The sequence below is a fragment of the Syngnathus acus genome, chromosome 1, assembly GCF_901709675.1.
Source record: "Syngnathus acus chromosome 1, fSynAcu1.2, whole genome shotgun sequence".
NCBI classification, from domain to species: Eukaryota; Metazoa; Chordata; class Actinopteri; order Syngnathiformes; family Syngnathidae; genus Syngnathus; species Syngnathus acus.
In genome coordinates this window covers 3,902,417-3,917,912 of record NC_051087.1, presented here as the reverse complement: position 1 = coordinate 3,917,912, position 15,496 = coordinate 3,902,417, and the positions used below count along the sequence as shown (strand labels likewise).

Sequence of the window (15,496 nt, the reverse complement as noted above, 5' to 3'; positions counted from 1 at the left end):
CCCCCCCCCTCCGTGTGAAAATAGCATTCTAATGAAAATCTAAATGATGCATTAATGCTATATTTCTACCAGGTGCACATTTACATTTGTCATAGTACTAACAGCAGTGACTAATCGCTTCTGAGGCGAGATGTATTGTACTCACAGCGTGTCAAGATATCCTAATTATATTTTTCAGGTGTTGAACGATCAACGATTACACGAACAAACTGTTGATAAGGCAAAACTGGCACATAATATCAATAATGAACACACATTGCACATTCCCCCCCGGGATAGACTGGGCTCCATTAGATTCCATTTTATTGCAGCAGGGATTTTTGTTAAGGAATCCCTTTGAAAGCCAAATTATTAATTACGAGCAACCGTGTCCACAGCCGGCAGCGCGTCGACAACGTTAATCCGAATGTGTCGATTTATTTGATGAATAGAGTTAGGATTAGGCTGCTTGATAGCGTCATCTGCAAATGGGCTGTTGGAATTCCAAAAGTAATCAAATAATAATCATACCTTGATTTAGGAGTTTGATTTATCCCGAGACCAAGCTCCATTTACTCGCATATCAAATCAATTTTTCCCTGTTGAAACGATTCGGCAGTCTTAATTGCGACTCGGCGGCAAAAGCTCCGATCAACAACTTGAACGTGCCACTGACCTCCATTTGGGGAGAACGCGAGCGACACCCGGACACTTTCTTGTGGCCGTTTTTATTCCACGCCTCAGGGTGCCGCACTGCAGCCTAGGCCTGCCGTGGCGAGATAAGGGCTTCTATTGTCGTTTATTATCGCCGTAGTACATTTTGGGCACGGTAAAAGAATGCTGATTTGGCATCCTGAGCATCTGATGGAAGTCTTCAAACAACCTCTCCCTCCCGTGCCAGTTTTTTTTTTTTTCAAAGGGTGCCAAAAGGGATCGGTCACACGGTTGCTATAGTTACATGTTGGATGTGGACCGCAGACACGAGGCGAGTTGAATTCACTGAAGAGTGCTCATCACAAGCTGGGCATAAATCACAGCTTTGCCATTTTTAAGGGGCCAAGTTCACTTTTAAAAGGCTAAAAAACACACGCCATCCCATCCCTGCTTTTTACATCGCCGAAATGCGACGTGTGACTAACAGGTAGAAAGTTTTTTTATGGTCTTATCTGAATGAATGTGGGAAAAAAAAAGTCCAAGGGAGCGTAATATAATATTAAGTAACCTTTATAAAATTATAAATATATTACAAAATGATAAGCTGTGTAATTATATCCAGGCCAAAAGGGGCGATACTTGTGACCTTTGCATTATTAAAATGTTTCGCCTTTTAATAATGTTTCAAATTTTAGCATCAGGATCGACGTATTCCGAAGGTTTTTAAAAAAGTTTTACCTTGTCACCGTTTTGATGTCATTGTGATGCGTTTACCTTGTAACCCTGGTTGATGCCGTTGATGAACTGCTGAGGTGGCGGATTCCACGTGAAGCGGATGGTGGTGGAGTTGATCGCGACTACTTCCACTTCCTGCGGTGGAGCTGTGGGAACTTCATACACACAAGAACACACGCACCATATTTAGCTAGCTGTGACGCTTCGACGAAAGGACAGGATGAAATGAAACACACATCAGAAAATCAGAAATGGAATAAACAATGCACAAATATATGCTGGTATTCAAATTTGCGGATAGGGAAAAAAAATTGGGCATTCTAATTTTTTTTTTATCACATCACCTGAGCACTTTAGAAGAAAAACACGCAGAAAACTTCTATGGAAATGTATATCCGTCCTAAAATAATCATGGTTACTTTACGTCCATGATTGTTCTTGCATTCTGCCAGAGCTGAGCAGAAATGACTCACTTGTTTGTCCGTTATTATGAAAAAATACAAACACATTTATTCCATCAAGACGCAAAGCAAAAAAAAAAAAAAAAAAAAATGGTAATCATTCGCAAAGTGCATGGAAACTTTTAAGATCAAAACAGAAAAGTGTTTTGAGCAGACAGTGATTAAGTGGAGGCGCCGAGGGTCGTAGCATTTAAATGCCAGCTCATTCTTAAGTCTTATTATCAGTTTAATTTGAAAGCACAGCGCCTAGGAGAGATGTTCTGAAGAGAAAGATTTCGTCTTACGACCAGAGTGGTCAGACGTTCCGGCGTGCGACACGAGCGTGTGGGCAGACGTTCCGGTGATTACACAGTAAGAGGTTTACGTCCATGCACGGGGGACGTTGGAGAGTGATAATGCTGCATGACGGGAGTGCCCTTTTTATATCATATAAGGGAGCCCCTGGAATAAAACGTTGGTGAAAAATGGGAAAAGTGGAGAGGCAGCTACGAAAGAGCGAGAGAGGGAGCGAGACGGAGATTAATTGATGCTAAAGATGCTCCCCCCCCCCGCCATGCTGAGTGCACTCCTGGGGCCCGGCTTCTTAACCCCGGCAGCTCGTAGCTCCTGATAAAAGAGTAAACTCGGTCCTCTGGGGAAATCTCACTATGCACGTATGCCAGAGTGCGGGAGAGCAGCAGCAGGAGAGAAATGCTATTAGAAGACAAGTCAGCTTCACATAAGACAGAACGTGACTCATCGAGTGCCTCCACGCCCTCCGAATCACGTTAATGAGCTACACTTCGGAGTCTATAAACCTGTCCGCTTGGTGACGAGCGGGTTTGCCGTCCACTTTTAATTACAAAATACTTGAAACATAACAAATTGGAAAAAAAAACCATCACGTGCTTAAGTGGCTCCATCTTTTACGACTCTGAGCAAAGAGCATTTTGATTGGAAATTAAAAGCACCAAGCCGAGTTACGGTCACGTTGGAGCCAAGTTCCGACAAAAGGGCATCTGAACTCCCATAAAGACAAATTCATTGATGTGTGGTCGTTCAATTATGGTAAATATGCACTAGGCGTCCATCCGTTTTATTTGGTGCGTGTCCTCATTAGGATGGCGGGTGAGCTGGAGCCAATCCAAGCAAGAGGTGCGTTACATCTTGACCAATGGTAGGGCTAAGCACAAACAAGTGCGTTAACACAAAAACACGAATAAACGCTAGACTGAAAGCTTTGGAAGACGGTCTTGGACACAAAGACCATAAGCACTGGAGTCCCTCAGGGCTGTGTACTATGACCACAGCATTTCTCTGTCAATGCTTGACACATCCCCAATTAAAATAGTTCAATCCTGATTTAAAATTAAAATTATTATTATTATTAAAATAAATAATTAATCCTGATTCTGAGTTTTTAAACTTAAAACGGTGTCGTTTGGTTACACTGAAACAGTTCTTGGAAAACTATAAAGTGCAACATTTGAAAACGCCAGAATGGTTTATAATATTAAAAATGGTAAAATGGACATCCCGATGGGACATCTTGTATTCTGACCTCCTTGCAGTGTGTATTCGTTAACAGGACTGCTGTAGACGCCCAGGCCGGCGCCAGTATAGGCAGCCACTTGGATCTGGTACTGGGTCCAGATGATCAGCTCCTTTAGCAAACAGTAGTTGGTCTCCGGACTGCTGATGTTCTTCTCTTGGTAGTCACCTGGAAGGCCCGCTAGACGGTACCTTAACACACAGGTACACACATTGATGAGTCACATTATATTACTATTTTAATTATTATCATTATTAATTTAATTATCGACTCTTAAAGAGGAAGTGAATCGAAATATCGGTCCACAGATTGCAATTTCTTTGTGCGTACCGTTGCGTGTGTAGCGTGTTAGCACTTTGCTATCGCTCTGCCATCGGAGCAAAAAGCAGCACTAATCTGTATGTCAGTATCTTCACCCAGCGTCAAAATGTAACAAGATTGTTTGAACAGCTGACTCAGCGCTGTGGCGGACGTGCTGTGCGTCAACCCGAGCAACCCGCGCGCACACATCAACAGAGTTACATCCACTGGGGGCGCCACTGGAGGTTGACAGGATGTTTTTATGCAGGCGGGGAGATAAACAGCTCGGATGGAGGATGGCGCAGGGGGTGAACGGAGCAGAGGAAAGAAGAGAAAGAACAGAAGGTGGGGAGTGAGGAGATGACAAACTGGCAAAATAAAAGGAAAGGATAATCGAGGTGAGAAAGGAGGTGGGCGGCCCCTCGTGTCCCGTGAAGCCGAAACGAGACGGCCGAGGTTGTGCTTTCAGTGAAGTGGGAGCAGATTACACAGTGAATAAGGATTAAAAACAGGAGCTGCAATTATATGCAAATGAGCAGGAGGCAGCGGAGGGCAGTTTGATTGCAAACAGTGTGACACATTCGAAGCAGGGAGGAAGATGGCCAAAAAAAAAAAGCTCTTTTTGAGAGGGCTTCTCCATCCTTTTTCTCATGAGAAAGTTTGGGGCACATCCTGGACTGGTCACGAGCGATGTCAAATATTTGTAATTTTATGTGTGTAATTTTTTGTGTGAGTGTCTGCTCAGAACAAGAACAAGCTATAGAAGAGTAGTTTTAAGGTCCTCACAGTTACATACATGTATGACCACTGTAATTATGGTGACTGATATAACACTGCAGAAACTAAACTGCATTTTCACTCACTCTAACAAATTATAGGTATGTTTCCAGCCATGTACTGATTCTAATCTTGGACTATGATACATAAAAAGAGTGCTAAATTACGTGTTCAATCACTCAAAATGATTGCATGCTATGTGGTCAGCAGGTGAAAATGTGGTTTTGTTTGTAATTTGACTTTAGTTAGTCAAAAACCTTACATGACACACGCACAGTTCAGTTCTAGACTAACACAGTTCAAACCCAAGCTGCTGATTGCTTTATTATAATAACAAAGGCTGCATTCGGAAATTAATGGGAATGCTCGGCCTCCGAAGTATATTTGTTTTGATGCATACATAGTTACTGTTATGCAGATTGTGAGTACGTGTTGTACCATAATTGTGCCTTGAACAATATAAACATGTGGCGGTGATAATATTTATATTTTATATTCAAATTTGTCCTCTGTAGGAGTGTATTTTTTTTTCTAGATGAACGCCAGTGTGTTGCAAGCATGCGATCATGAATAATACATTTGTGTAGGCTCGGTAGAAGACTTTTACAGCAACTAATACACTCGCCTGCACTTGTGATATAATGCTTTCCATAAACGGAGATTAGTTTTTAAAAATGCATACTGTGACGCCACTATATAATATATTACAGAATGCAATTGGCCATGTAGTTAATGTGGGCTTTAATAAAGGGTGCTGGTTACATTGGCAGACTATTGGTTTTGTTTTTTCCAGTTACGATAGAGAGGGTTGAAGAGGTGAGGGAGGTACACAAACAAAACAATGGACCTCAATTCACACCTATAGACAATTTAGAGTCTCACACCAAAACTGTATGCTTCATTCACAATGGTTCAGTCTTTGTACCTGAGCATATATCCTCTGAGGACTCCATTGAGCTGCGATTCTGGAGGAGGCTGCCACTGGACCATAATGGACTGGTTTGTTCGCCCGCTTGCCACAATGTTCTTCGGGGGGGCACTTGGCGCTTCTTCTCTCAGCATCAACCTGACATAGCGTGAAAACAGAGTGGAGCAGCGATGCTAATTAGGGATGAGCACTTTGATATTCCATATTATTGTAGCAATGTCATAAAGTGAAAACAAATTTGTTTCCAATTCAATTCAGGATATGACCAAACTTGGGACATAAAACACTCGTATCGGAAATGATTTTTTCCCATTGCATTTTTTCTTCATTAAGAAGTAATAACACACTATAATAATGTACATAAGTACAATCAGGAAAAAAAATACAATTTTGCACATGATAATGCTCCAAAACTAATCATCATACCATCTCTCCTAATGTTAATAGAATTTTCCATACTGTATAAATTAGCATTACGCGAAACAGACTTTTGCAAAGCTAATGGGTTTCTTAACTAAACAATGTGTAAATCACTTTTCCTTTAAGTTTAGTTTGACCGTAAATTGAAAGTGGGAGTAGCAACAAAAAGCTTCTCCTTCTCAGGCGCCTTGTGAAACTGTTGCAATGTATGACAACAAATCCCGTTACGTCATCCATGTAGCCTTTTGCTATTCTGCGCTCATTTCTCCCATTTTGCATTCTACTGTCACAGCCTTGTAGTGTCACGCCATTCATTTGTTTGTTTTCCTTGTCTTGCGGTATTGTTCATTTACTTCAAACAATCACTGCAACAGCTACAGCAGATGATGATGGAAGTGCTTTAGCCATCATCCCCGGGGAGCGTTGTCGCTGACACCGGCTGTTTACAAGCGCCAACTGCAGATTGCCTCGTGTGTTTCGATGGCCTGGCGGCAGACAGCAAAAGCGCGTTTAGTGTATAGCCATCGCAAATTAAGATGAACGCGATGACTTTCACTTGTTTTTCGACATCTGTTTTGTTCGTTCTTGATTTTTTTCCCATTTACAATCGCCATCCACCGAGAAAAGCATCATTTACCATCAATATAGTACCGTGGATACTTAAATATTTCGAAGCCATCATACTAAGCAAGAGTCTTCGTTTCATTTCTTCAAAGTGAGTCTCCCATTTCTTGACAGGGAGAGAATGAGAGCAGGAGCTTAGGAATAAATTTGTGTTGAAAGCCTGTGGGAGAAGTAAAACTATCAAAAAATCTATATGGCCTCTCTGCATCGTAGATTTTACAGAGAACGTCTGTTTATCGCAGAAAGGATAAACGGCCGTTCATTGTATCGTGACACGTGAAACAGGTCCACGGGTCTCTGTCCTGGATGCTCAGTAGAATACTAAAGAAACAATAATCATAGACCGCCTCTTGTCCAGAGTCCGCTGGGATAGGCTCCAGCTCACCCGCGACTCTAATGAGGACCAGAGGTATTGGAATTGGATGGGTCGATGTTTCCTAATTGAAAATAACCAACAAGCCAACAAATCAGAGGTCAGAAAGATTTGGGTGTAGCGCTTAGCCCATGTCCAAACACCCCGCTGTCCAATCCCCATGTCCCCAGCTGCTTACTTTTCAACGTTTTAATATCCGCTGCCCTCATTTCCCCTTCATTTCTTCCACCCAATAAATCGCCATTTTTTTTTCTCCCCACCTCCTTTGAGCTGTGGTCGACTCAAGCGTTTCATTTAAAAGTCGATACGCAATGTGGATTCGGTGCCACGAAAGCGTGTGGGCATTAAATGGTGAAGGACGACACAAAAAAAACTTGTGTTAATTCCTGCAGAGTGGGGAATTACACACAAGCACACACACACACGAAAATGTTCATCTCCTCCAGAAATCCATCCTCTTTTTCTTAATAGCAGGGGACAGATAAAGTGTGTCAAACAGCCTTCAGAGCAACTTATGAGCTAGAGTTATTATTCGGAAGCTGCATACGCTGTTATGTATATTTTTGCGGGAAAGTGTTGGGGCCTCGTCGTCAGCTGGGACTTTATGATTCATGTTTGTGCGAAGTTAACGTCCCCGTGTTGAACCCACTTGATGTGAAATATTTACTTTTAAACGATTTGGGCGGGAATGAAGGCAATTCATGAGGTGTTTTTTTTGCTTTGGGGTGCAACAGCTTGTGTGTGTGTATGTACTTGGGTGGCGTGCTAATTTACATCATCGATTTCAGTCAAAAAAAAAGATTGTCAAAGATTACATTTAGTTTGTTTCCAGATGGTAAACTTCAACCATCAAAAGCCATGGGGCTACTCTGTCTGGTGTCTATGCTAATTCCCCAGCTAATATCATGATTTGTTGTTAGTTGTTGTCATAGTTTTTGTTTTGTCTTATCTTGCCAATCAGGTTTCATTATCATCATCAACAATACAATAAACTCTGACATCTATATTTAAAACAACTTTACCTTTTGAAAAACTTGTATTAGCTTAATGCTAACGTAAAACTGCTACTAGTTAATATTTGTGACATGGGACATGGTAGCCAGGTGAAATTCTTCTAGCTTAATGCCAACATAAAACTGCTACTAGTTAACAGTTGGGACATGGGATATGGTAGACAGGCTTGTTAGCATTAAGCTAGCAGAATTTCAACAAAATGATGTGATTTAGTGGAATATTTTGGTGTTTAAATCTATAATGTGTAAATGTTTTCATAGCAAATGGGAGGGATAAAAGTAAACCCAAAAAATCTTTGCATTTTATCATTGCAGATTATTCCAATTTACCATATTTTAACAAAAGTGCACATATCGCGAGCACAAAACTAATGGCTCAGTAGCTCGGAGCATCATCACTCAAGAGGGACATGTGGCAAGTCATAATCCGTGCCAGGGAAAAGGCCAACGGATGTTGCGGCGCATCCTAAGCCGAGCGACAAATGTGTGTGTGTGTGTGTGTTGACACATATGCTTACTGATTATGTAAACTGAGCAGCTTACAGTAAAGCCACAAGCTCTCCCCCTTCCCTCTTTTTTCTTTACCCCCCCCCCGCCTCGACGTTTTTGGGAGTCATCATCACTATCAAGGCCAGGTGGGGTCAGCAGCGTTGGACGCCGAGCGAGGTTAACAAGAAGAAGGAGGAAAGCGGAAAGACAAGTGAAAGATGAAATAATTGAGGGCAAAGGACATGATGGACAAAAAAGTAAAAGGTTGCCAAAAATGGCTGGACAAAAATGAAAAGTGATCAAGCTGTTCGAGGAAATTGGATGCTGGAGGAGAAAGCGAGAGGCCAGGAGGGATCACGCTGCTCCACCGCTAAGAAGTGATCTGATGACAGCGGCCCCGTTGAAGTTCCTCAGGTTGCACTCATCAGATTTGGACATAGAAAATCTCAAATATGGCTCTAAAGTCATCAGGAATGGTGTGAGGTGACACTTGACCATATCCCACGACATTTCAAATGCGCTGTTCGAGTACAATCATGACAAATATCCCCCGATGTGATCTCAAAGGTTAATGAAATGTCTCTGAACAAATCATCTCAACTAAAAAGTGTGACAAAAAAAACAATTAACACATCATATTAACAATCGGTCGCCTTGCAAATGACAACACACTGAAAGGCAATCAGTTTAACTTATCCGCCATTTTAATTCCCGATAGACAAACTTAGCGTTTAAATAATGAATCCACCTGCCACCTCGGAAGTGTTTGAAAGGATGAAATAATCATTTTTTTTGTCATCCCAGTGGCACTTTTCCACTAGATGATGAGGCATTTGGTTACGCCTCAAGCTTGGAGCTGCAGGCGAGAGCACCAAGTGTCTTTTTTTGGCCACTTGCACGCGTGCGTCGCCTGGTTCCAGCTGACGTCCAAGAGATTAAAAGCGTCGCGCGTGTGGTCACATACGGAACGAACGCTGATGAAGAGCCGCATCCATCTGCTCTGATACGCTGACCACCGATGACTTGTCCACCTGCCAGTCTCTCATTTGCGGAGGATCAATGTATTCTGTTCTCCAGTGCTTCTAACAACCTACTTTGTGCCGAGGAGCAGGTGGCCCGCTGTCGGACAGAACCGACGCACGCAAAGACAAAACTACTGAAGATTGGCAATCGACAAATAAAGGACACGTCTGCACAATTTATACTTAGTGTGATACGATTCAAGTGGAATTTAGTTCGCTTCAGTGGGATTACGTTTTGATCCGACAAGATGATGTTATTCGTATACCTGTGTGCTCTTAAATTGAAGAAGAAAAAAAAAGCACAATATGTTCAACCTAAACTTCGTTTAGGTTGTTAAATGAATGCACTTTCTATCATTACAATTGGCAGCAGCTCCATTGCTGAGATTATATTTGGAGGAGCGACATCTGGCATCTGTCAATGCCCACATCTGTGCTATTGTGTGTGTGTGTGTGTTCAGAAGCACAATTGGAAACCACACCTCCCTCTATGCCGCTGTTAGTGTCCCGTCTTTTCACCCCCCCACACACACCTGCACAACAATGGGTCCGCTTTTAAGGCCAAATCCACTCCCCCACTTTAACAAAAAGACCGCTCACTTTCCCCCACCCGCTGGCTAATAAATTCCCTGAGAAATAACATAGCACATTTCCAGCAAGGACCTGATCACAGAAAGGCCTGCAAACAAAGGCAAATGGATTTTTAACAGCAAACCTTGACATTTGAATGCACTAAATTGTGTGGCCTCTCTATGGGCATAGTCATGATTATAATCCTGCTTTCTGACTGGCATTCAGTTTGCAGCAAAACTCTATTTCACAGAAAGCAGGGCTAGCAAATTGGTCTCAGGTTTCCAACTAAATACGCAATAAAACGATAGCGAGTCTTGGGGATAAAAACAACAACAAATGAACACTAAATACTCTTACCGCTGCGTCTCGGCGCTGTACTGACCCCGGCCCACGTGGTTGACAGCGCAAAGTCGGAACTGATAAGTCCGGGCAGGGGTGAGCCCTCCCACTGATATGTTGGTCACTGTGGGGTCCACCTCGGACAGGTAGACCTTCCATGGAGAGTCTGGATGGACACAAGAGGGAGAAAGGGGGTTAAATAATGGAATTTTTATTTTTTTTACCCAATAGGGATGAAACTTTTTGCTATAAACCGTGACAATATTTCAAAATGAAAACAACCCAAAATAATAAAAGGAGCACAGATATTGACGTCCATTTTGTCTACGTGCACCTTCTCATCTGAGTGGCCACGTGTGTGAATGGCAGGCGTAATGTGGGAGCGTATGCAAACAAAGCAAAGGCAAGAAAGCAATTGTGTGATGGATAAATACGAGCATTAGCAACAGCCACCCCGAGCATCTAATGTGTCATAAATGTGTGTGGGTGCACTCACACAGCGACAACATAACAAAACCACTTTTGTCTATCCCTCAATGTCGCCAGGCTTGCTATAATTTCCCCCCTTCACACTTCTTTTCTCCTTCGATGAAAATATATTTTTGTGTTACATATTGCTTTCTACATGCACATAAGAGCAGAAGAAAAAACATCATCCATCCATCCATCCATCCATCCATCCATCCATCCATCCATCCATCCATCCATCCATCCATCCATCCATCCATCCATCCATCCATCCATCCATCCATCCATCCATCCATCCATCCATCCATCCATCCATCCATCCATCCATCCATCCATCCATCCATCCATCCATCCATCCATCCATCCATCCATCCATCCATCCATCCATCCATCCATCCATCCATCCATCCATCCATCCATCCATCCATCCATCCATCTATCTATCTATCTATCTATCTATCTATCTATCTATCTATCTATCTATCTATCTATCTATCTATCTATCTATCTATCTATCTATCTATCTATCTATCCATCCATCCATCCATCCATCCATCCATCCATCCATCCATCCATCCATCCATCCATCCATCCATCCATCCATCCATCCATCCATCCATCCATCCATCCATCCATCCATCCATCCATCCATCCATCCATCCATCCATCCATCTATCTATCTATCTATCTATCTATCCATCCATCCATCCATCCATCCTTTAATTTTCGCCAATACTCCATGATGAATAAGTCCAAGCTAGCAATGTAACGTAGCGTCGCGTCGTTAACGTGTTTGTGAGCTGGAGGTGTTTCTGAGTCAGGGATGGAGTGAAGTGAGGCCTCAATCTTGCTCGTCAAGGTTACATCCTCCAGGTTTACGCGTGGAGTTTGAGTTTTTGGAGTTTTATTTTAAAAGAAAGTGCCTGTCTGTGCACAAAATAGAAGGAGAGCAGACGTCGGTGTAGCCATCTTGTCATTCTCTTCCTCCATCCCTCTTTCCCTCTGTGTGCCATCTGAAAGCGACGCGGCCTGCTGTTACAAACATCTGCGCTGACGGAGGAAGCGAAAGCGAGCGAGAGAACGAGACTGTTGGGAGGGTCGTGAGAATTTATTTATAGAGAACCTGGACGTACATTTACGCAGCAACACTATTCCCCATATGCTTATAAATGAGCGTACATCAGGGCCAGCTAGACAGCGAGCGAACAGCTGTTACCCGCTCTGGGGCTATAAATTAGCCCACCAGACCCCCCACACCCACACACGCTTATACGTACTGTTCTCCGAGAGCTCCAACAGATAGTAGAGTAGCGGAGAGTTGCCGTCGAAAGGACGAAGCCAGGAGAGCAGGACCGAACGTGAGTCAGAGTCGTTGAGACGCGCCGCCAAGGAGCGAGGAGAGTGTGGCAACTCGCTGTGCACCAGACAAAAAAAACAAAAAACTTGCAACACATACTTTTACACAGAGAAAGTCTGACATTGGCATAGAGTAGATAAAATATATTAGTAAACCCCTTCAAGTATTCTTTCATTGAACAACAGAAAATAAATAACACTTGTAAAATCAAACCACAGCCTGTATAAGAAAAAGCGTGATGGACACTGGCGGAGCTAGGATTTTTTTCCTTGGGGGGGTCCATGGGGTGGCCAAAGAAATCTTTTTACAAGCCCTAAAAACGAGAGTAAATGTGGAAACAAATTCCTGTAAACAAATCGGAAAATTACCAATCATCAATTGTCTGGCCTGCCACCTGGGGGTCCAAGTATATTTTAGGCGAGGCCAGTAGCTATCGAAATAAAACGGCTCGTTTGTTTCCTCCTACAATGCCATTATTAACTTTTTGTCGTCACCTTTGAGTCATTCCATATTTCAATAAAGTAATTGTGAAGATGATGATGGCAGACAGATGAAGGTGATGGTAAAGGTGGCGATGCTCCGAGAGGATACGGGGAAGAGAAAAGAGGACGAGGGGAAATGAGATTGATGTTTTCTTCTTAGAGCTGACATGACGGCATTAATTAATGGATGAGCATAGACAATGTTGGAGCGCTTACCTCCGCTGAGGCCGCGCGCACACACACGCACACACACACGCACTTCGAGAGTGACGAACACATGGATGGGCCTTGTGAGAGTTGAACCAATAACCTGCTGGTAATTAGTCTGTCTCCTCAGCCGCCAGCGTCTGTTAGCCTCCGTGACCCGATGATAGCGAGCTAACGAGAATGTCACTCTCACGCATGCGCCAAATCCCTAATTTACCGTCCCCTCTTTTTTTCCCCCATAAGCGTAAACACGGAGCCACTCCAACGGACAAGCAACCTCGCCACTCACTACGGTTCCGAAGACTACAGACCCGAGTTCCCGCCTTCCTGCCCTGTGATTGTATGAATATAGCATAAGTATGGTTTATAAATACATCATACAAGCACTCATTAATACATAATGGGCCCCTACCTGCGAGCATTCCCTCACAGCGGCTTTAATGAGGTGCGCTGGGTGAAATATGCATGCGACCTGATTTAATATTAGTGACTCGTTGGGTGTGTGTGTGTGTGGGGGGGTATAATTGTCGACACATTTGCACATGACGAAAATATTAAAACAGATGACAAATTAAATAAGCTAAACACTTTATTGATATGGATGTGTGTAATTTCTGACTCCTGCCACGTACGTTCCTATTGGGCAAAGCAATAAAAGCATCTGTTTTTTATCTTAATCTAGTTTCAAATCCGAGCCGCCATTTTTTGTAGTTAAGGAATGGCAACTTACATGACTTCCAGGCGAGCGGAGCGAGAATCGTTGCCAGCCCGCGAGATCACAGTGCAGGTGTAATCCCCGATGTCACCTGACCAAGTCTGGCCAATGGTGAGGGAGCCTTGGCGTACGGAGACACGCCCCCCGCTGGTGGTCAAGATGGGCGCACCTCCTCGCTCCCATTTGAAGCTGCAACAGAGAGGCGCTGCGTTTATTTCCAGCATGGAAAACAAACTGCCATAAGTTTCCACTCTCAAGCGAAGAAGTTGGTACCTGACGTTGACTCTCGGGTCATGTGTTGCATTGCAGGCCAAAAAAGCCGTGGTGCCTTTGATTACACGTAGCTCGGACGGGGGGACAGAGATGATGGTGCGACCTGAAAATAACAGTCGGAGTCAAAACAATAGTACAGTGAATTACGAATTCTTTAAACCACGTAAAAAAAATCATCAAAACTAGGCAAACTTTTAATACACAAAAGATATTTAATGTTATTTTAAAGCAAGATAATAATAAAGAAGCATAAAACCTCCACTTAATATTTGATCAACACTTGTTCCATATTTTAAGGATGGCAATTTTTGAAGAGATGCTTGGTGTGAAAACGTCTGCTTCAAGTACACAAACGTGACAAATGTTCCAGGCTTCTATTAGATTTGTTAAACGCGATGCTGTGTTATTCTAAACGTTCACGCAAGGTTGCCCCTGACTCGTAAGAAAAAAAAAAAAAAATCAATTAGTCACCATTTAATCCAGGAACTAGCGGAGCACAACCGTACAAGGATGTACATTATCTGCTCGAAAAAAGACACGCCTGCACTTGTTGTCCGAAAAGTGCTGACTACGTGGTATTCCGTTCCTCTCATGAAAAAGAAATAAAAATGTGCACGGGCGAGGACGTCGCCCGCTCATTCACTGTGGACGACGGCGGCGCTTTAGATGAATCACCCGGCAAAGAAGCACTGACGGCGAGCATCCCGCAGGCCGCCGGCCTAATCGAATCCAGCAGTATTTAATGTGAAGCTGGCGGAATAAATGTAAAAATGAGCCGATCGATACGTTTAGCGGCCACTCAGTCGTCCTCCTGCCCGGCCAATCACATGATTTATTCGCCATCGCATCTGCCCGTGACATCGATCGGCAATCGTGCGGCTGTTTGCTATGCTGGACTAATGCCACCCGACAGGGACGGCTTAATTAGTGTTCCGCGTCTGTATTGAAGGATTTCATGTAGCTGTTCCCCCGACAAGGACGATACGCCCCTTGAAGTTTAGTTATATAAAAAATCTTTTGATTTAAATGTATTTCCACCAAACTTTGTCAAGGCCTCTGGAAGAAACCATTTCCCAGTCCAGGATGATATGGGCTCCATATTACTGATAAAGTATGCAGCAGACGTTTGTCAACAACAAGAATTCCAAAATAAAATTCTGGACATACATCTGAATGTTTGGGGGTAGTTTAGAGTCGTCATTGTATTGTCTTACTTACTCAAGACAGTGAGCTTTGCCGTGGCATTAATGGTCTTCTCCGAATTGGAAGCGAAGCAGGTGTATTCTCCCGAATCCTGAAAGCTGACAGGTTGAACCTGCAGACTGCCCGACTGCAAGAGTGTGAACCTGGGAACCTGCACGGAACCGCTCGCTAACACCTGCAATCCTACAACGCAGAAATTGAGACTTTTCGTTAACCTAAAGCAACGGATTTAATATTATATGTATATTTAGAATTCTGTATGTGCCTGTGGCTGAAAAGCAAAGGGTGGAGAGTCTCTGTTCACTTTCCTCTATGTATTATAATATACAGGGCCAAGGCAATCCACTCCTGACAGTGGCGCCATGCTGTTTATGGCGGAATGAAAAATACGACAGGACAGTACAAGTGGCACCTCAAAATGCGGTTTCTAGGTCAGCACATCAAGAGTTGCAGTTTTTATGTTGCGTGTGCGAAGGAAGGTCAATTGCCTGGTGTGCGTCAGTGACTATAATTTGCTCTTGATTGTCCAGTTCAGTCGCGTTCAATCATATCGCTCACGCTGAGTGTGTGGCG

At 43.3% G+C, this 15,496-nt stretch overlaps 2 protein-coding genes across 2 annotated transcripts in view; one reads left to right on the top strand and one right to left on the bottom strand.

The window, feature by feature from the left end:
- LOC119121608 overlaps positions 1–15,496 on the top strand; it is a 408,423-nt gene that overhangs the window by 264,889 nt on the left and 128,038 nt on the right. The window lies entirely within an intron of this gene.
- Positions 1–15,496, bottom strand: part of sdk1b (sidekick cell adhesion molecule 1b) — a 140,154-nt gene that overhangs the window by 27,926 nt on the left and 96,732 nt on the right. The window contains exons 12-19 of the mRNA XM_037262328.1: positions 14,939–15,106; positions 13,721–13,823; positions 13,463–13,636; positions 11,964–12,100; positions 10,237–10,384; positions 5,363–5,503; positions 3,370–3,551; positions 1,408–1,523 (exon numbers count right to left, since the gene is read on the bottom strand). Coding sequence (XP_037118223.1) covers positions 1,408–1,523; positions 3,370–3,551; positions 5,363–5,503; positions 10,237–10,384; positions 11,964–12,100; positions 13,463–13,636; positions 13,721–13,823; positions 14,939–15,106 — 1,169 coding nt within the window. The remainder of the gene's footprint in view (positions 1–1,407; positions 1,524–3,369; positions 3,552–5,362; positions 5,504–10,236; positions 10,385–11,963; positions 12,101–13,462; positions 13,637–13,720; positions 13,824–14,938; positions 15,107–15,496) is intronic.